This window comes from Blastomyces dermatitidis (assembly GCF_000003525.1).
Source record: "Blastomyces dermatitidis ER-3 genomic scaffold supercont1.3, whole genome shotgun sequence".
Classification (NCBI taxonomy): domain Eukaryota; kingdom Fungi; phylum Ascomycota; class Eurotiomycetes; order Onygenales; family Ajellomycetaceae; genus Blastomyces; species Blastomyces dermatitidis.
In genome coordinates this window covers 6386606-6404330 of record NW_025544776.1, presented here as the reverse complement: position 1 = coordinate 6404330, position 17725 = coordinate 6386606, and the positions used below count along the sequence as shown (strand labels likewise).

At 46.4% G+C, this 17725-nt stretch overlaps 6 protein-coding genes across 8 annotated transcripts; 2 read left to right on the top strand and 4 right to left on the bottom strand.

The window, feature by feature from the left end:
• Window positions 1-669: 669 nt before the first annotated feature.
• On the bottom strand, window positions 670-4019 carry BDCG_03583. 2 transcript variants are annotated; one of them, XM_045419217.1, is made up of 3 exons: window positions 3508-3865; window positions 1182-3421; window positions 670-1022 (listed from the first exon to the last, which is right to left on the bottom strand). In XM_045419217.1, exons 2-3 carry the CDS (start codon window positions 2681-2683, stop codon window positions 728-730), a joined length of 1797 nt encoding a protein of 598 aa, XP_045280512.1. In that variant the 5' UTR covers window positions 2684-3421; window positions 3508-3865; the 3' UTR covers window positions 670-727. The 2 variants fall into 2 exon arrangements, with proteins under 2 accessions (XP_045280512.1, XP_045275591.1); XM_045419216.1 differs by having other exon boundaries at window positions 1182-4019.
• BDCG_03582 (tubulin-specific chaperone c) lies at window positions 3743-6653 on the top strand. The gene is made up of 4 exons (XM_045419215.1): window positions 3743-4475; window positions 4545-4705; window positions 4816-5520; window positions 5637-6653. Exons 1-4 carry the CDS (start codon window positions 4358-4360, stop codon window positions 5841-5843), a joined length of 1191 nt encoding a protein of 396 aa, XP_045275590.1. The 5' UTR covers window positions 3743-4357; the 3' UTR covers window positions 5844-6653.
• On the bottom strand, window positions 5791-9173 carry BDCG_03581. 2 transcript variants are annotated; one of them, XM_045419214.1, is made up of 4 exons: window positions 8645-9173; window positions 6165-8583; window positions 6014-6083; window positions 5791-5812 (listed from the first exon to the last, which is right to left on the bottom strand). In XM_045419214.1, exons 1-2 carry the CDS (start codon window positions 8786-8788, stop codon window positions 7066-7068), a joined length of 1662 nt encoding a protein of 553 aa, XP_045280511.1. In that variant the 5' UTR covers window positions 8789-9173; the 3' UTR covers window positions 5791-5812; window positions 6014-6083; window positions 6165-7065. The 2 variants fall into 2 exon arrangements, with proteins under 2 accessions (XP_045280511.1, XP_045275589.1); XM_045419213.1 differs by having other exon boundaries at window positions 6014-8583.
• Window positions 9141-11756, top strand: BDCG_03580 (uncharacterized protein). The gene is made up of 2 exons (XM_045419212.1): window positions 9141-9588; window positions 9685-11756. The coding sequence occupies exons 1-2, from the start codon at window positions 9444-9446 to the stop codon at window positions 11484-11486; spliced, it is 1947 nt and encodes a 648-aa protein (XP_045275588.1). The 5' UTR covers window positions 9141-9443; the 3' UTR covers window positions 11487-11756.
• Window positions 11757-11806: 50 nt separating this feature from the next.
• Window positions 11807-14836, bottom strand: BDCG_03579 (uncharacterized protein). The gene has a single exon (XM_045419211.1). It carries the CDS (start codon window positions 13654-13656, stop codon window positions 12529-12531), a length of 1128 nt encoding a protein of 375 aa, XP_045275587.1. The 5' UTR covers window positions 13657-14836; the 3' UTR covers window positions 11807-12528.
• A 29-nt stretch (window positions 14837-14865) lies between these two features.
• Window positions 14866-17208, bottom strand: BDCG_03578 (serine/threonine protein kinase). Its single transcript, XM_045419210.1, has one exon. It carries the CDS (start codon window positions 16552-16554, stop codon window positions 15253-15255), a length of 1302 nt encoding a protein of 433 aa, XP_045275586.1. The 5' UTR covers window positions 16555-17208; the 3' UTR covers window positions 14866-15252.
• Window positions 17209-17725: the final 517 nt, after the last annotated feature.

The window sequence follows — 17725 nt, the reverse complement described above, 5'->3', positions numbered from 1 at the left end:
GCCCCAATATCATGACTGTTCGGTGGGCAGAGTGTCTGTACTAATAATACAGCTGCTTTTTACAAAGTACAGATGAAAATGACCAGGTGTTCGGTGGATTGAGCGGCCGTACTTGCATCTCTTGTCAAGATCTTATGAATAAGCAGTATTTAACTTCAACGGTGTGTGATAGTGTAGAATAGCACTTTTAGAGGCAATATAGTGTAGAATAGTGTAGAATAGTGTTCATAGTGGAGATAGTTAACTAATATTGGTTAGAAGGAAGCTCATAAAAATGCGTTCTTTTTGAACTGACTCTGGACTCCGTTCAAAAAGAACGCGTTTTTATGAGCTTCCTTTCTCCATCCCAGAGCAGGGGGCAAGGTGGAATAGTGTGGTGGCACAACACCGGCTTGCTACTAATAATTGGTAAATACACTATTTTTAATGAGATCCACTATTGCGTTCAAAAAGTACGGACGCACCGAACAGGCCCTATGATTCAGTATCATTATTATAACAGCAGAGCTCAATGTAGGCCAATGCTGGCTAACGGAAGCTTCTTCCTCCAAAGAAAAATGCAACTCTAATATGCTAGACCAAACTCTGCCCCCAGCGCCACTCTCATCTAAGTGAAGGAAAACCGATGCAATGTTGTGTCTTTCAAAAGAAAAGAACAAATATAAAGTTGTTTAAAAAAAAAAAAAAAAAGGCAAAGCAAAAGCTAAAAAAAAGTCTTAAAACGGCCTCATAAAACTTTCACGATTTCGGCGAGCAATGCAAAATTTGGCGTACCCAAGCCTGTCACAGGGTCCCATCCAGTCGTCGCATTCCAGCCGGCTCCGGGAATGTAGGGCGCATCCAAGCCGGACAGCTTGGATATGCCGGTACATCCTTCCGAATAACCCTCGACGATGTCGTTTAAACCTACCCCCTTGAGACTATATAGGAGTGGATTGAGAAATCCAAGCACAGGTTTCCCGTGAGCTAGGCGGATAGAGTTAAGATTGGCTACAACTGCTGCGAATACGGGTGCAGAGGCACTGTTGGGGTGGTTAGACAAACGGGTTTTCTCAAGGTTGGCTTTTAGGGGTAAGTGTCATAGCAGGAGAAGGGAATAGGGTCTAAATTTGGACAGGGAGAAACAGGAAACTTGCGGGGAGTTCGAGGATAAAGGGGGCTAGAAACTGCATTTCACGAACCTCGTTCCTGATGCATAGATGGGTCTCCCATGATCAATAATGTGAAATTGTGCCGACTGCGCTGCGACATCTGGGAACCCACGACCTGCAGGGTTATAGAGTCCTTCCCATTTATTGCCTAATTGGGCCAGATATGCTGAAACTGCTTCATCTTGGTATGCCGGGCGGGAATATCGGTCAGAAAATCCTCCCGAAGAGAAGTATATTGCAGTCTCAGGGTTGGCGCCTTGTGTCCCACCAACGGATGTTAGGAAAGGGCAGGCCGCTGGAAAGACGGGGTCGAATTGTGTAGTGTTTTTGCCATCGTTAGATTGACAGGCACTTCCTGGTCCATAGTCTCCACTAGCGAAAAGGACTGATACCCCGCGTGCGCCTAGTTGGGCGAACAAATTGCAAGTTGAATTTGCGTATCTCTCCGGTACGCTGCGTTCATTTTCACCGTATGAAGTCGTCAGAATGGCTGGTAATTCCTCATCTGGAAGGGAGAGTAAATAGTGCAATTGGTCTAAGTAAGGCTCATTCGTGTTCGCATTTGGATCAGGGAGATCGAGGTCAGGAACCATTGGGCCACGTCCCCCTGTGGTGTAATATACCGTCGTAGCGTTGGAAAGGCCTAGCGCATACTGAATGTCCAGGCTAGCTTCGGTTGATGACAGGCTCGAATTTTGCAAGTTCAACCCGCCGTTGATGGAAACCACATCAAAACAGGATCCTTCTAATTCCGGGGCGTACAGTTGAAAGAAGAGATCCAAATCGCTGTACCTTGCGTATTGTTCAAGGTAGCCCGAAACTCCAAGCTTATTGCGAGGATCTGGGGTAGCCGTGAAATTCCCCATGTTATACATTTCTCGAATGCATGCTGGAGCAACAGCAAGGCTGCAGTTAACTGGGGGATAAGGCTCATCAGGTTCCACAAGCTGAAGAGCGCTAGCGCTTGTTGCGTCGGGTCGGAGTTGACTAAATCTCGTCGTCGGCTGGATCATATGGACATAAGGGAAAATTTCAGGGGGAACACAGTATTCCAGCGTTCGAATTACCCGAGTGCCGCGAGTTGGGTTGGAAAAATAGAAGAATTTCGTTTGAAGTAGTCTTTCTGCTTGCGCGACTGATATTTTGAAATTGATCCAGTCGCCATGGTCCGCAATCGCCGTCTTGGAAACACCTCCTCGTTCTAACCATGACAAAATTGATTCTGACACTTGCGGTAATGGTTTTAGGAACTTCTGGACTTGATCTCGCTTCATATATTTACCATAGGTTGGATGTCCCGGTGTTGATAGATCGAGGACCGCTTGTTCAAACAACCATCCATTTTCTTGCGTAACAGCAAGGCGAAATTGTATAAGGGTATTTGGGGGAGGAGCTTCTTGTTGCTTCCACCCTGGAGGAACTGAAGGAAGCCATTCTACTATATCGCACCTAGCAGGTAAAGGATTTGGGAAAGTGAGAGCGGGTAAAACCAGCGTAGAGGCTCCAATGAAGCCTAACAGAAAGGCGCGCATTCGGAAACGACAGACTGGTCGGTCGGATAATATATTCTAAAAGAAATGTCCTCCAGAAAACGAAGTACCGTAAACTTGATGCAACTTTCGGTCTTGAGTAGGGATGGGGGAGGGCTTCCATGCCCTTTTAAATGATACAATGAGGAACAGGGGCATTATTACCTTGGAGAGTGTACAGAGTGAATTGATGTAGCAGAACTGGGAACACCCCTTTCCGCGTCTAGCTTAAACAAGGAACCCCTTAGCGGTTGAATAGCCCAAAGAGTTAAAGGAGCGTTTAATGCGACCATATGCATCGTACAGCGAGACACAAGATATAGCACTGGTCGATATCTAGAAGATAGGTGTGACAGCATACGGATGGTAACAATACAACAAGCGAAAAATAACAGTGAGATGTGCACCCATATCCAAATCTAGCGCCTGGGCGTTTGGCAGCATGTCTAGGAAAAAGGAAATGAAGAAACTCATTTAAAATGCCCGGAATTTAAAAGCGCTGGCATGTAGCACTGCATTCCGTTTCCATTGGGCAGTTTGATCAGAGGGAAAGCAGGTTGATGGTGAGCCGAGAAGCCTGCGCGGGTTTTTCTGGAAACCCAGCCCGCTGCTCAATGACCAGCACATCAACTGGGTTCATATAAATACAGCTTGGCTAATAATGCCCATGAATAAATCAAGGCACCGTAGATAAGGACGATCTTTTCTTGGACTGCAAAACAAGGGCGCAGAAGATGGGTTCTTAGGGGGCCAGATCAGATTAACTTTCGACAAATAAAAAAGGACAAGATTCAACGCGGATTCGCAATGACCTGGGTCGGCCTCACTGGGTATGAAATCGGGTTCAGCTGAATCAACAACAGCCGCGTCTATACATCCATAGACTGTATAATAAACGCTTGGCAGATCTAGAGCCTATCGTGACGTATCACAAGAACCAAGAGGATTTGCCATCCCTTGCCATAAGCATGTTTGAATAACACATAACAATAGAAGAAGCTTATTGTCGGATTTTGGCTGCTTCCAGGGTTCAAGGTCTTTGCCGGCAGATCCCACCTGTGCCGTGCTTCCGCATTGCATTATTTCCAGAAGAAATATCTCGAAGAGAGGTTGGTTGGCGGTTGGTTGCATGAAATTCAGGAACGAAAAAGAGGCTTAAAAATCCCTGGAAAGTTTCAACCGTTCTTGTTTGTCGAAGTGACAAACATTGCATGTCACGTGCAGTACATCCCCGCATCGACTTATCTTAGGTAAATGTACAGAGCCGATGGATGAACCACTTCAACGGCAAGCAAGGAGACAGAAGGAATTTTCCCTGCTCGTTGGATTGCCTGATATCATTATTGTTAACATCACATTTGTACTGCTGGAACACACGGTCTTTCTGCGGAATACCCCAGGTATAATATCTTGCCTTCTCTCTCAAGCTGCGATATTCCCCCGCCCCCACAGGCATCGCTGCTATATTTGGCTTCTCAGACGACAATGAAATCCCCGAATACCCCGTAATCGACGGTTTCCTGTTATACGAATAGCTGGTGTCCTATTGATTTAAGGGACTTTAAAAGTGCCCCTGGGGAGTATTCCATCTTCACTATACCAATTTATGCCATATCTCGATCTTCTCTGCACCATCGCTTCGCATTTTCGGAAGATCGTTCTTCGCAAGGATATAAAATGTCCTCTCCAGAACCCTCTAGTGCAAATCAAATGCCCAATGAGGTCATTTCGCGGAACAAAACTGAGATATCATTGAAGGATCGCTTTTTCCGCTATTTTCAGCATGAGATTACAGGTGGGGTTTGGCCTCATGCAGTCGTCACGATATGCCCCGTTCTTCGCTAACGGAAATATGGATCTGTAGCTCTTCAGGAGCAGATGGACCGTCTAGGTGACACTGCGCTAATTGGAGGGGAGCGCACTGATGCTATAGATCATTGTCTAGCGGGGATTGCTCGGCTCTCAAGTGAAGTTAAAGATGCGTCAGCTTCTATCCCTCCATATGACCAGCGGATATATGCCGATGTACGTCACTGCGGCCAACAAATTTTTGTGATTTCAGTTTCATATGCAATTTGTTGAAATCTGCGTGCCGTTTTCTAGCGTGCTTTATGGTCCCTTCTTACATTTTTTAGGCGATTAAAGCTCTCCAGGACAAGCTCGCTGAAGTGCGAGCAAGCTTTGCGCCGCGATCTAAATTTTCCTTTAAAACCGCGCGCAAGAACCCTTCTGCGATATCCTTAGCAGATGCTGCTGAGATAGCGGCTCAGGGTCGTCGGCACATTCCTGGATACCGATCCAACGATAACTCGTTGCAGTCGTCTGCCAACCCGTCACCAATTTCATGTTCAACCCCCATTAACGATCGCATGTCCTCTCGTCAACAACAAGCTTCGGCACCTCGTGAAACATCTGAATCATCTGATGATTTACATAAAGCGGATGCCGATAATCCAAACACTTCCGTTTCTGCCTCATCCGTTTCCATCAGCTCCCATACTGGTGTCCATATCGTGCTACCGACAGATGCATCACATGCCACTATACCTGCATCGATAACATCACTACAGCATTGCGTTGTGGACATGTTAATTCCCACCACGGATGGGCGACGATTTGCTGGTCTTGTGATAAAGGGGGTTACCGAGAGTCTTCTCCTCTGCGGACAAGTGAATGGCCCTGCGCATATTACCGGAGTCAAGCACAGCACTATTGTGGTTTCCTGTCACCAATTCCGCATGCACGATTGCTTAGACGTAGATGTCTACCTAAGCTGCTCTAGCAAACCAATCATTGAAGACTGCAGAGATATCCGATTTGGCAAAATCCCCGAAATTTATGTATGTTGCCTTCCAATGTCTTCCGCCTCGTCCGCTTTCTCTATCCCTGCCCATGTAACAAATTAAAATCCCATGACCCCAAGTACTGCCTTGACTAATCATGCAACTTTATGTAGACACCGAAATCCTCAGATGGCGCGCAGTCAAACTTCTGGGACGAGGTACAAGATTTCAAATGGATTAAAGTGGAACAAAGCCCCAACTGGAGGATCATAAAAGAAAATGAAAGAGTCCCAGATGATGTGTGGGCAACCAATCTTTCTGGTGGACCCGGCGTATCAGTAGACACTATCTTAAAGGCGGTGAAGGTGATCCGATCTTGAAGTCAGCTATCCAGATCTCTCCTCGAGAGTGCCAGCATTTTCGCAACACGTGGATCGTTAGTATCACCTGTTACGAGGGTTCAAAGGCCGACCGCCCTTATCCGTAAGCAAATATACCTAGTTACGAAACGACAAGACAGACTCAATAAAAGAAACGAGCGGTGACGCACCTAGTCATTCGAAAGCGGCCAGGCGAATATACTCCTCCCAGAAATGGCCCATAAGTCAAAAAGCGTCCGCCTTCCGCCAGCTCACTGGTTGGATAAAGTTCGCCAATAGCTAGTTTACAAAAGAAAAAGAAAAATATTTGGCATTTCTGACCTCAATTTGGGCTATTTGGCCTTCTTCTGTTGCATGTATATATCCCCAGACTAGAATATGTTGATATCAGTACTCTCTTTGTTGTTTTTGAGAACTTAACATCAAGTCGCAGTACAACGGAATAACATCCTTACGCCTGTCTGCTTTGTTTTAATTAGGAATATAATATATGCCTGGGTATGCTTGCTTGGAGTGAGGTGTAATCAACATACCTACCTGCCTGCTAGGTATGCTTATCCCAGTTACACCTCCCTTGGAACTGCTTGACTTCAATTGTTCTGCGGAAGAGGCAGCATGATATACACAAGTCCACTTCACATCTTTGGATCTCAATTTATAGAATGATGATTGACATCTGAGTATTCATCCCTGAGTAACTCAGTGATGAGGTTATTCTCTGAAATCCTTCAGTAATTTTCAAAACTGGAAATGATCTGCTCTTATCATCAACCTACAACCTACAAGAGGAAAGAGGAAAATATTATCAAATAATATTAGATCATACACTTGTAGTAGTTAAGCAAATGGCGACTAGATACTAGCGTAGATAGCACCTAGACTGCGCAGAAGGGTTCAATAGAAGTGGTAAAATTTGAACTAGTCTAGGAAAAAGCATGCTACAAGGCAAAACAATGCCACTGCGATACAACAGAGGAGGGAGGGGACACAAAGAAAAATCCCCCTCCACTCCACTCCATCCATTATTGGGGAGTGAAGTCTACCATAGAAGCATTATGCATATGCGGGAAGAACCAAACAGTCATACAATGTCGTTGAATCATGCAAACGCATAGCACTAGAGCCGCATCGATGCGCAAGGGGGAAAAAAGGTTCCTTGGCAAGTCAAAGGATAAAAAATAAAATATACTAAGAAGAAATAAGGACAGGATTACGTCCTCTTTCAATGACGGAAATCCACAACCTCAAACTCCAAGCCTTTAGCCTCAAAGACATGTCCGGGCCTTAGTGCATCGGTATATATGTTAGGCTCTGAATGTGGGTGGAAGAGCCCCGGCTGCGTACAGGCAAGCACACATTTCAATCCCGGTGGGTCCGTGAGCCGGAACACACCCCAATCCGGATCCTTGCTCGGTGCGCAAACAATCGCAATACTTTCCGCTAACATTACTTGATAGCCGGATTGCGTGTGCAAATCGCGCGAGCTCATGAAGCACGTCTGCGTTGGATGAGTGTGTATCCAGCCGAGAACCATTAGGTCCTCCGAATCACAGTAGTCGAAAATAGCTGACTCGTTGATCATTTCGCAGGTATCAGATGTTGACTCCTGCTCGGGAATTAAAAGCTTGGAAATGAAAAAGGCATTGGAGATTAACGATCCACAAAGGATACCGCAGGTTTCAAGGTTGCGCTCGGTATTTGGGGCGGCGAGGTAGAGGAATTGTTTTCGGAGGTCAGGAGATATGAAGATGGTTCGGAGAGGCGTGCCATTTTCAAGATAGGCTGACGGTTTAAACGTAAAGGTTGATGGGTGGAGATCCGTTCCTGGGGTTATGCTGTCGTTTGTTGAGGGTGGGGAAGAAGGAAATACCTTGTCCGGGATTGGGGGAGATATCAATTCAGGAAGGGGGGTGCTCGCAGGAGACTCTAAAGGTGAAGGAATAGGATGTTTAACTTTGGCAGGGAGTTGTGGGGGGAGAACTGAGTTGGATGCTACAGGTTCCACCTTACTAGGCACGGGCGGTGGTTGTTGACAGACATCATTAGAAGGCTGGTGTGGAACACTAGGGTATTTATAACTGGATATTTGCCGTAGGTCAGTTGGCCGCTGGGGGGTGTGCGCCCTTTGTAAGTGACTGTGGGAATTTGAAACATGGCGATCCTGAGGTGAGAGCGGTCTGCGGGTCGTCCTCTCGTTTCTTACGACTTTTGATCTAAGGTCCTGGAGGCGTCGACTGAGGTCGTCTGCTGGTTCATCATTAGATTTGGGGTGGAAGCCTTCAACCCCGTAGGTTCCTAATATGCCTTTCGCATATAGGTCCTCGGGTTGAGTTGCCGTCCGAGCAGTTGCCCTTCTGCTGAATTCTCTCTGGGCAAGTTTCACAGCCAACTCTCTGTTCTGAGCCGCTTCCAGAGGCTCCGCTACTCCAGCCAACGCGGGATCAATCGGAGTTGTCGCAGTTGTAATGACATCATTTCCCAATAGAGGCGCTGTTCGTCTAGCCTCTCTGCTACGAATAAGCTGGACGTAACGCTCATAGCGCTTGTTGATGCGTGGTTTTAGCTCTTCTAGTTTGCTAAGGTTCCTCTGGACTTCCCGCTTCGCAGCCGCCACAGCTTTACGATTATCCTCTTGTCGTGCATCGGGGTGAGTCGCAATGTGGGAGAGAACTAGTTGTGCGTGCCTAAAAAGTAGAAGGTATGCCTGTTGGTCGTTTCCCTCACGTTCGTAGATGCTTGCCTGGAAGCGTAAAATAAGTCAGTCACGGAATGCCCAAGATCGATAGAAGACATAAGCGCACCTCTTTAATAAGTAGCCCGGCTGCTCGTATCCAGTACCGCAATGGAGAAAAGGGGTCAAACTCGAATTCTGTAGCTTGACGAGCAATCTGCTCGACATTCAAAGGTGGTATCATTTTCGGGTTGTCTAGCGGGGTAGATGGCATGGCCTGACGCTGTTGTCCTCGAAAGTTCTGACTGGACGGGATGGATGTAGAATGAGAGTGGCTTCTTATTTACCCGGATAAAAACTTTAGAGAGAATGCCAACAGTGACATGTGGTCCATCGACTGAGCTATCAAAGTTAGGGATTGGTGGTGGGCAATCTTCGGGCGCGGGGAAGATTGGACGCTGAATGGCGGTGGTCCTGGCATGAAACAGAACACAAGAGCATATTTCCGTTTGCCTGAGCTAGGTCATAAAGTCTCCGCAGTGAAGAAATCCTATATTGCTGCTGTAGTCCCTGTCGTCCACAGTGGTTGATGCGGGACGGAGGAGGAAATGTAATAAATATAACCAGGCAGCTCTCTCTCTCTCAGGGAAACCTTGCAGTCATCGCGCGCCAAGGCCGAATTTTCCCAAAGGAGAAACTTCTTCGGCTTCAACTTTTTGATTTCAGTGATAGGAGCTTCACTCCACCATACATTGATACCTTTCAATATATTTCATTCAGGCGAAGGCCTGGTCTCCGTTCGCTCTTTTATTTTCATGTGTATATATTTACTTAGTTCTTTATAACTTTGTCCTGACCCGCACTAACTACAATCCCCGTTCCATTTTCAAGATCGCGACTGACTAGCTGCTTGCGCTGCACAATGCCAAATGCCAGCACTTCCAGCATCAGTCATACCGAAGGCGCCTTTCCCTTCTTCCAATGTCTTCTCATCTGCAATATCGGCCGTAATGGCCAAACGGCCACCTTCCTTCAACCAGCCTAGATTTCACATTGCTAGCTCGTTGCTCTGCGGTAAATTCACATCATAGCTCACATAAGGCCTAACATGACCGTGTTTGCCCTGCAGTGCTCCATTGTCCGAAGCTAACTCCAGCACCATGTATATAGACGATCTTCTACAACGATTGGGTCCATCATTGAAGAAGCATTCCTCATGCGATATCATCGACGTTTTCCCTGGCGCAGGATTACTCTCAGCAAAACTACATAACCATCTTAAACCTCGACGTCATCTTTTAATCGAACCCAATACCAACTATTACCAGTCATTTCTAAAACCTTTGACCGAAGAACAAGATTCTACTTACAAACATTTGCCCTGGGACCCGTTAGACCTCAAAACCTATGATGATCTATTCCTTCAAGGACATCTGCCAGAACAAACCAAACAGCCACCTGTTTGGTCTCAAGGCAGTGGATGTGCTACGAATGACAGCCTACTCGTACTGGCCAATATAACTGCGAAGCCGCAATATGGGCAAACGTACACTCTTCTACTACGATATCTTGAGGCGTGTTTGGACCAGACATTGTTTCATCGATACGGGCTAGTGCGAATGATCGCGCTCCTCTCATCTGATGATGCGGAAGTACTATTGCCTAGAGTAATTTCTAGGCGGAGGCGATCTGCTGTTATCGCAGAGGCTACTTGCTCAGATATAACGGAAGTTGCTGGTGATTCCGCCCGTGAGTTGTGGCATTCACAGAAGGGGCTTTCAACGTTGGAAGTAAGTAGAAAGCAAGTTGAAAACCGATTCAAGGAGGGCGGCACAGTTACCCCTCCTGGCCGTGATGCTAGCCCTCCGGAGCTCGCCCCAGACGCGGGAAAGTACGGAAAGCGTGAATCCTATGTGCCTCGACCAAAACGCCCGTGGCATGACACGTATATTGAACTGACTCAAAACCCCAATCTTCCGGACCTTCGGACACCTGCACAGAGGGGAAGACCGTCATTAAAAAGCCCTAGACGTACTGATACGACCGATAAATTAGCTCATGGCAAAGTTACCGCTCTGCATAGGCGTCTCGTTCACGAGAATCGGGATGAGGCCTTGTTTAGAAAAGCGGAACCGAAAGTAATACAGATTGAGCAGCTAGAAGCTGAACTAGTTTTGATGCTACAGACCAAATCGCCGACTCTAGCAGATGTACTCAAACGTGTAAAGCAAATTCATGTGGAGTTATTGGAAGTTGAAGAGCAACTCAGCTCGCGCAACAGCGTCGCATTGTCGCGCTTCGATTCACTTATGGAAGAACGAATGTGCTTCGACGGCATTCGGTCAGGCACTAAGGAACCTCTTCTACTCTGGGATAAACGTCCATATGAGCCGTTTGATGTCGGTTCTGACGAGTTTACACCCAACGGCTTGTGTTCAGTCATCGATTTTCAGCCGAATCCTAATTCGAACATCATCCAAACCCAACAACAGCACATCAAAAATAAAACGCTTCACAACTATCACCTGATGCTTCGGGCCTACCGCCATCTCATGGGCACGGTAACAACCCACAGCCAAAGATCTATTGGCGATATCCTGCGCCCAATGTTTCCTGATCGCTCGATGTCCAGTTTGATCCAATCAATCCCCAACCTCGCCCCATTCGCGAGGCCGAAAATCCTCCAAATGGTCGATTCAAAGATAAAAATGAGGCGCTTGATATCCCTAACCGAAACAGTTGATGTTAACAAGCCCATTCAAGAGGTGGCGCCTGAACTTGCGGAATACGACGAAAACTGCTTCAGTTCAGTCAAGGTCCGACATTTGCCGTCCTCTGTCTTGTGGGATATAATCGTCGAATGGCAAGGATCGTCCAACGGCTTTGAGGCTGAAGAAGACATATATAAAGTGCTGGGCGGGGCCCGACTTAAACGGATGGATGGGGAAGCTTTCACGACGGGCTTCGCATAAGAAGGCGTAGCCCATCAATGGCATCGAAATGGCAGCGCCGATTCTCAGACCTCTTCTCATCATGTTGCCATATACCATGCTATTTACAATGTATATATAGACCTAATGCCTCTGTACAATATTTATCCTTTAATAGACGTTACCGTAATTGGGCTAGAAAAAATTTCTTAGAACCTTTTTCATGAAGGCATTTCCAGGTGTTAGTGGGTGGCTTATGCTCGTTGATTTTTGAAATGGGTTTATTCATTCACTATCTTACCCTCTCTTTCTCTTTCTTTCTTTTTTTTCTTTCTTTTTTTTTTTTTTTGAAGTTCAATGAGTGCCCTCTCGTGTCCGTTGGAACTATGGTTGCAACAAATAAGCTTAATTTTATAGTTAATCCTTCTTCAACTCAGAAGGCTCGGTGATGTAACAGGTCGCCCATTATTATTAATAATTGTAACCGTCTGTCGTCCAAGGAATGAAAAAAGGATGGGCTCTCCTATCTCACAGACTCCAGCGTGGCTAAGTTTTGAATTAACTAGGCCAAGATAAATATGAAAATCCACCCCAACTCACTGCGAATTTTGCATAGTTCCTAATTTTTTTTATCTGAACACAACATCACAAAAAAGGAATGAACGAACACAATAAAATCTTTAAGAGAATCAGAGAGCAGGAAATATACAAAAAGCAAGTAAACATCAAAAGAAGCAATAGCAACCAAAAATGCCACACAAATCCACACAGAAAGAATGATTGATACCATCCTCCAAAAGAGTGTTTTTTTTTTCCCTCCTCAGCGCACCGTTTCCCTTTTCCAAGGGACACATCACAACAGCCAAAGGGAAACTGCAGAGTAACTAAATGAAAGACAGTAGACCCCATTACTCCAACAACTCCAGAAATTAAAGGGAGTCCGGCAAAGAACTAAGAACGAAATGGAGAAGCCAGGAGCAGATGATACCATCGTCAATTCGCTCACTTCCGTTCTGGCCACCTACCATCCCTCAAAATTTCTTTTCCGTCCATTTCTGTTGTAAACTCTAACCTCTCTCTACACCTAAACAGAGCAAACTGAACCATCCCCTTCTGCCCTGTTCCTCAACCACGGTGGAATCCGTCCATGAAACATGCCTGAGAGTACACACGACGGTGCAGACTGCGTTAACCCCAACCCCAATGGCGTCCGTGGTAAAACAGGGACATGAAAAGCAGGAGGAAGAATATCAAAAGAATCCCAGGATGACATGCTGGTTTCTGTTTCGGTGTTACTGGGTAGGGAGTGTAAGGGGTTCTGGCCAGGGCTGCTACAGCTGTTGTTCGACAAAGGGGGTGAAAGTTCGAGCGGCCAAGTATGCGGTGAAGATGACATCGCTGTTTGTTGGCGAGGAGGTTGATCTTGCTGATCCTGAGGATAATGCGGGTAGTGATGGTAATGCCCGTTGCGAGAGAGGGGACAACTGGAGCATGAAAATCTCTCATCGGCATTTCCGTCGTATTTGCCGCTGCATAGGCCGCCCATTGGTGACGAGGGAGGAGTATCTGGGACGTTCCGTGTAATTCCCTCTCGGTTGACTTCGTCGTTTGCAATTGGAATTGGCTCCCCATCTTGATCACGAGCGGCATGTCTGCCACCACTCCTGCCTCCCCCAGAACACCCGGGCGAGGATGCCTTGCCATCTAGACAGCCGTTGCCAATCATCCTCTCATCAACCTCGTAGTCATATCCACCTCTTCGATCCAAATGATGAATAATATCCCTTCCTCTTTCTCCTCCCACTTCCAGCTCCCATCCAGTCCCCGCCGCAGTCCCATCACAAACCCTGGCCCCTCGAACCGCTACCAACTTCCACGTTGGCAAATGATACACCGCCCCACCCCACGTGGCAAACACCTCATACTCGCCAACCCGGATGGTGGGTTCGTCACTGACAGGATTCATGTACTGCTGCCATTCCGGGTTAAACCAATCTTCCCGCCCAATGCGGAGCCAGGGCGGGAGCTCATCAAGTGCGATGAGTGGAACGGCAACGCCATTATCGCGGTGGAGATAGAAAGCCGGAATTGGGGATATGTGGTGGACTGGAGTAGTTAGGTCGCGTGAAGGCTGATTGGGTGCGATGGATGTAGGAGGGAAGTGGATGTGGCTGTGGTGGTGGCAGCTGATATCTTGGGAGGAGCTGTGCATAGCTTGCGGGGCCGTGAATTGTGAGATGCTGCGATTGGCATAGAATGCCTAAGTGGAGCTTCACCTTTGAGGGAGTGTTCTCGGTTGCTTTGGCGAATTCGCCCACGATTAGATAGACCTCGAACTAGGAGAAGAATTAAGAGCGGTTGTCTCCCTCTCAATGCGGGCCAGTCCCTCCCGCAACAATTTTATGCGCCAATGAACCCAATAGAATTTGATAGTAATAGCAAGAAAAAATAAAATCAGCTGCGACAAAACATGCATTTGGTAACGAGTGGACAGCGTTTTTGAGAAAAGACTGACGTGAACATTTGCTAATGGATGAATAAATGTAATGAATGCTCGGTATTTTCATTTGAACAGAAATCAACAAACATGATAGATGCAATTTGCATTTTACCCAGCTGAAGAAGGAACTGGTCCAATGGCATATGAGGCCACATCTTGCCGTGTTTTATCAAACGTTACAGGGCAGATGAAGGAGCCACAGCCCGGGTTTTGGCGTCAGGGACTCATTTGATGTTTATCCATTATTGATAGTCAGCCCAGCAAATTAAAAAAGGGTCGGCAAATTTTGTAGCAACCGAAGCAAGGAAGTTCAGATATAATAGTGGATTCAAGATGATTTAAAATGGGACAAGAAATTCCTATTCTGTTCATCTCAAATGGAAGGGCCATTTACATGTGAAGACATCGCAGTCTACGGATAAAACATTGTCGTCTGGTGCTTTTAAGAACACAAGTAGCCAAGCGAGGTAAAAATGAGGGTGAGCAAAATATCTTTGCACATTGGCCTAAGCCTAGGTATTGCGGAGAGGAAATTTATTAACGAAGAAAATTGTCAGTGATAGAGTGACATTGGTAGAATTAGACGAAAGCTGAGGAAAAGGGGCAAAGGTAAAGCGAAAAATTAATAGAAAAATAAAGACATAACGACAAGAGCTGCTTTTTATCCCCCCCCCTTCTCTTTCTAATAAATGAATAGAAGAGGAAGAACGAACTCCATTTCCGAGGCGGGTCGTAGGAACGTCAGCCGACAGAAACAAAACACCATCGCTCATGAAGGATTAACCATGCATCAAGCATGTAATGTGTAGAATAGTAAATAAATCTGAAATGTGACGAAGGACGTTGAAAGAAGGAAAAAAGAAGAAGAAGAAGAAGAAGAAGAAGAAGAAGGAAGATATAAATAAAAAAAAATGAAAAAATAAAAAAAATAAAAAAAATAAAGAAGAAAAGAAATAAAGAAATAAAGAAATAAAGAATAATTGTATAGAGAAGTTACTATAGGTATGCATAGAAAGTAAATCATGAAATAAAAATAAAATCAACCACAAACCACATGAAGTAGTTAGATATCAGCTTTGTGGTTCTGGTTTTCGGAAGGGCAACTGAGGATAACCTGCGATTTAACACGCAAAAATTAGCCAAGCTACCACTCTCTCCTAACGCAGAACCCTTTGGGTATCGTTATTCTTTGTTTTCCCCTCCATTTTCTCTTTCATTTTGCCGACTATCAATCATCAACAAGCATGGTTTCGAAGAAACGAAAATCGAAAGTAAAAATGAAAATGAATAAAACGGGGGGCGAACATGTCACTTCTGCAGCCCCTCAGCTACCATGCAATCATCAATTATCCGGAGCCAGTCAGTCGGCTTAATTCTAGTCTCGGGATCCTTCACAACCGCCGGAGAGAGTATCTTTTCCACAACACCCCCTAGGGGCAGCCTCGAGCCATGCACGCCGGACCTAACATGGTCCAAGACAAGGTGACCCTCCCTCGACATGGCTAACCGCTGCATATTGCTTGACCCGGGATACAGCAGCAAGTCACCAGTGACAGCCGCGAGCAGCGTGACAGCTAAAGAGAACACGTCCGAGGCCTTGGATTGGACAACGTCGGTGGCCTTTAGAGATTGGACTGTGAGCAGTTCCGGTGCTGCAAAGGGTGGTGTCAAGGCCGATAGCCAGGGGCTGGGTCCCTGGGGGCTAGGTTCGATGGGGGTCGATGGGTCATATGAGGATGTGAAATCTACGTGAAGGGGTTCGTATGGAAATGGATCCTCATCTTCCTTGGCGCAATCGCTGGCTAGTTTTCTTAGAGGTCTCAGTAGTATATTTTGCGGCTTGATGTCGCCGTGGACAATATGGCCGCATGAATGCAGCCATTCCAGGCCGCGGACCAGCGCCCTTGCGAGCGTGAGCCACCGGGGCATGCCGAGGACGGGATCAAACATCGTTTTTGTTGAGAATACTTGTCGCGCGGAGACGGCTTGACTGCTGATATATGCTGAGAGACTCAGTGGGAGGGCCGATAGGACAAGGGAATGCGATGCAGATATAAACCCATGGAAGGGGACTACGTAATGTTCAGCGCCAGGGATTCTACAGAGGCGCGAAAGAAGTCGTGCTTCTGCGCGTAGGATGGAATGCGCATCCTGCCGCACGGGTACCTTAACGGCAAGATTAGGGGTTGAACTTGATGTCGATACATGTTGTTGGGGTGGGGGTGGAGTTAGCGGGGAGTCTTGTGTTGTGGGAATCCAGCGGGATGTGGCGCTATACACAACACTCCAAACGCCGCTGCCGTATTCGATGAGATTGCCTCCTGAATCCCTCTGGAATTCTAAGTCATAGGTAAATTCCAAGGGTAATAGCGGCTGCTTTGGCAATTTAGTCTGCTGTCCTTCAATCTTCCCATCATCCGACGCCTTCTGACCAGGTAATTGTCTATCCTGCGTTCTTTGGCCACCAGTCGATTCTTGAATATCAGTGGGTGTTATTGGTGTTAAAGGGGGCGTTAGCGCAGATGAAGGGTTTAGGGGTGACAGATGTGAAGCGCTTGGGTCAACTGAAGTCTTCAAGGCCAGAGGAATAGGCGGTTCTTTGTTCGACATGACTGGATTGAATGGGCGGGAATTTTAACTATACTTAGATGCACAAAACTTGATGCACGTGCTGTATGATGCTGTAGGGCTTTAGTGGTTCGTCGAATATCAGATAGAGATAATTCCCGTTGGGAAGTGCGCGCAGAGTAGCTGCAGGAGACCAGAAGGCGGGATTCCTTAGTGGCGGCGGGCGGCGGGCGGCTGAGGCGGAGGCGGAGGCGGGGCCGGGGGCGGAGGACGGTGGCGGGACGTGAGAAAAAAAAAAGTGGGTTTCCGCTATGGAAGAACAGGTATGTTTCTCAGCCTAACGTTATTTGGGATCGCGCTTGTAACTGGCAACGCATAGTGAGGATGGCGGCTCCAGAAGAGAGTAAAATAGGTCAGAATTCTCTCGAGCAGATGAAAAGGACAATCGAGGTGCCTAACACTCGAGCTGACAGTCGTCTCAAGGAGGAATGGTGACTTCCGCCAAAGGAAAAAAAATATTTGCGTAGGGCGACAAATAACAAACGGACGACGAGTGTTTGGAACTGAGGACGACGAAGAGAGATCCAACGAAGAAAGGAAGACAAGAAGCAGAAAAGGAAAAACAACAGAGAAGAAGTAAAGAGAGAAATAAAGAGAGAAAAATAAAAAAAAAAAAAAAAAAAAAAAAAAAAAAAAAAAAAAAAATAATAGAGTCGCAGAACAGCGTGGGATACCCTAGTCACATCCCCCACAGCCCGCGATAATTGGGGAGATTGTTGAACATCTTTCACCCATGGAATGACAGCAAACCCAAGCCGCAACCGCAAAAATAGCCTATATTACGCGGTCCAAGGACAAGGGACAAACATGTTTTCATTTTGTATGTATATTATTATTATCCCTATCAAAACCTGGCTGAACGACTGAGCCATTCTGCCATGGCGGAATCGGCGAGGGAAATTTTTCGGAAGACAATTCAAATGGTCTGCGGAGTCCGCTGTATATGCAGATGCGGAGATAAAAAGACTGTATATGTTCTACAGCTCGCCCCGGAGTATTATTATAAAGAGCTGAATTGAGGACTGTTATTAGTAGAAATCGAAAAGAATTAGTCTGTAAATTAAAGTAAGAAAAAACGCCCAATGACGATCTGCAACCTTTGCCCTGTGGATCTCTTTGAACAGGTTGAAGTCAAATTTTCCCATATCTTTTT

Coding starts and splice junctions, on each gene's coding strand:
- BDCG_03582 (XM_045419215.1), top strand. CDS start 4,358: ATGTCCTCTCCAGAACCCTCTAGTGCAAATCAAATGCCCAATGAGGTC. Junction 4,706..4,815: donor ACCAGCGGATATATGCCGAT/GTACGTCACTGC, acceptor TACATTTTTTAG/GCGATTAAAGCTCTCCAGGA. Junction 5,521..5,636: donor GCAAAATCCCCGAAATTTAT/GTATGTTGCCTT, acceptor AACTTTATGTAG/ACACCGAAATCCTCAGATGG.
- BDCG_03583 (XM_045419216.1), bottom strand. CDS start 2,683: ATGCGCGCCTTTCTGTTAGGCTTCATTGGAGCCTCTACGCTGGTTTTA. Junction 1,023..1,181: donor ATCTATGCATCAGGAACGAG/GTTCGTGAAATG, acceptor CCACCCCAACAG/TGCCTCTGCACCCGTATTCG.
- BDCG_03581 (XM_045419213.1), bottom strand. CDS start 8,788: ATGCCATCTACCCCGCTAGACAACCCGAAAATGATACCACCTTTGAAT. Junction 8,584..8,644: donor CCGGGCTACTTATTAAAGAG/GTGCGCTTATGT, acceptor TTACGCTTCCAG/GCAAGCATCTACGAACGTGA.
- BDCG_03578 (XM_045419210.1), bottom strand. CDS start 16,554: ATGTCGAACAAAGAACCGCCTATTCCTCTGGCCTTGAAGACTTCAGTT.
- BDCG_03580 (XM_045419212.1), top strand. CDS start 9,444: ATGCCAGCACTTCCAGCATCAGTCATACCGAAGGCGCCTTTCCCTTCT. Junction 9,589..9,684: donor TGCTAGCTCGTTGCTCTGCG/GTAAATTCACAT, acceptor CCATGTATATAG/ACGATCTTCTACAACGATTG.
- BDCG_03579 (XM_045419211.1), bottom strand. CDS start 13,656: ATGCACAGCTCCTCCCAAGATATCAGCTGCCACCACCACAGCCACATC.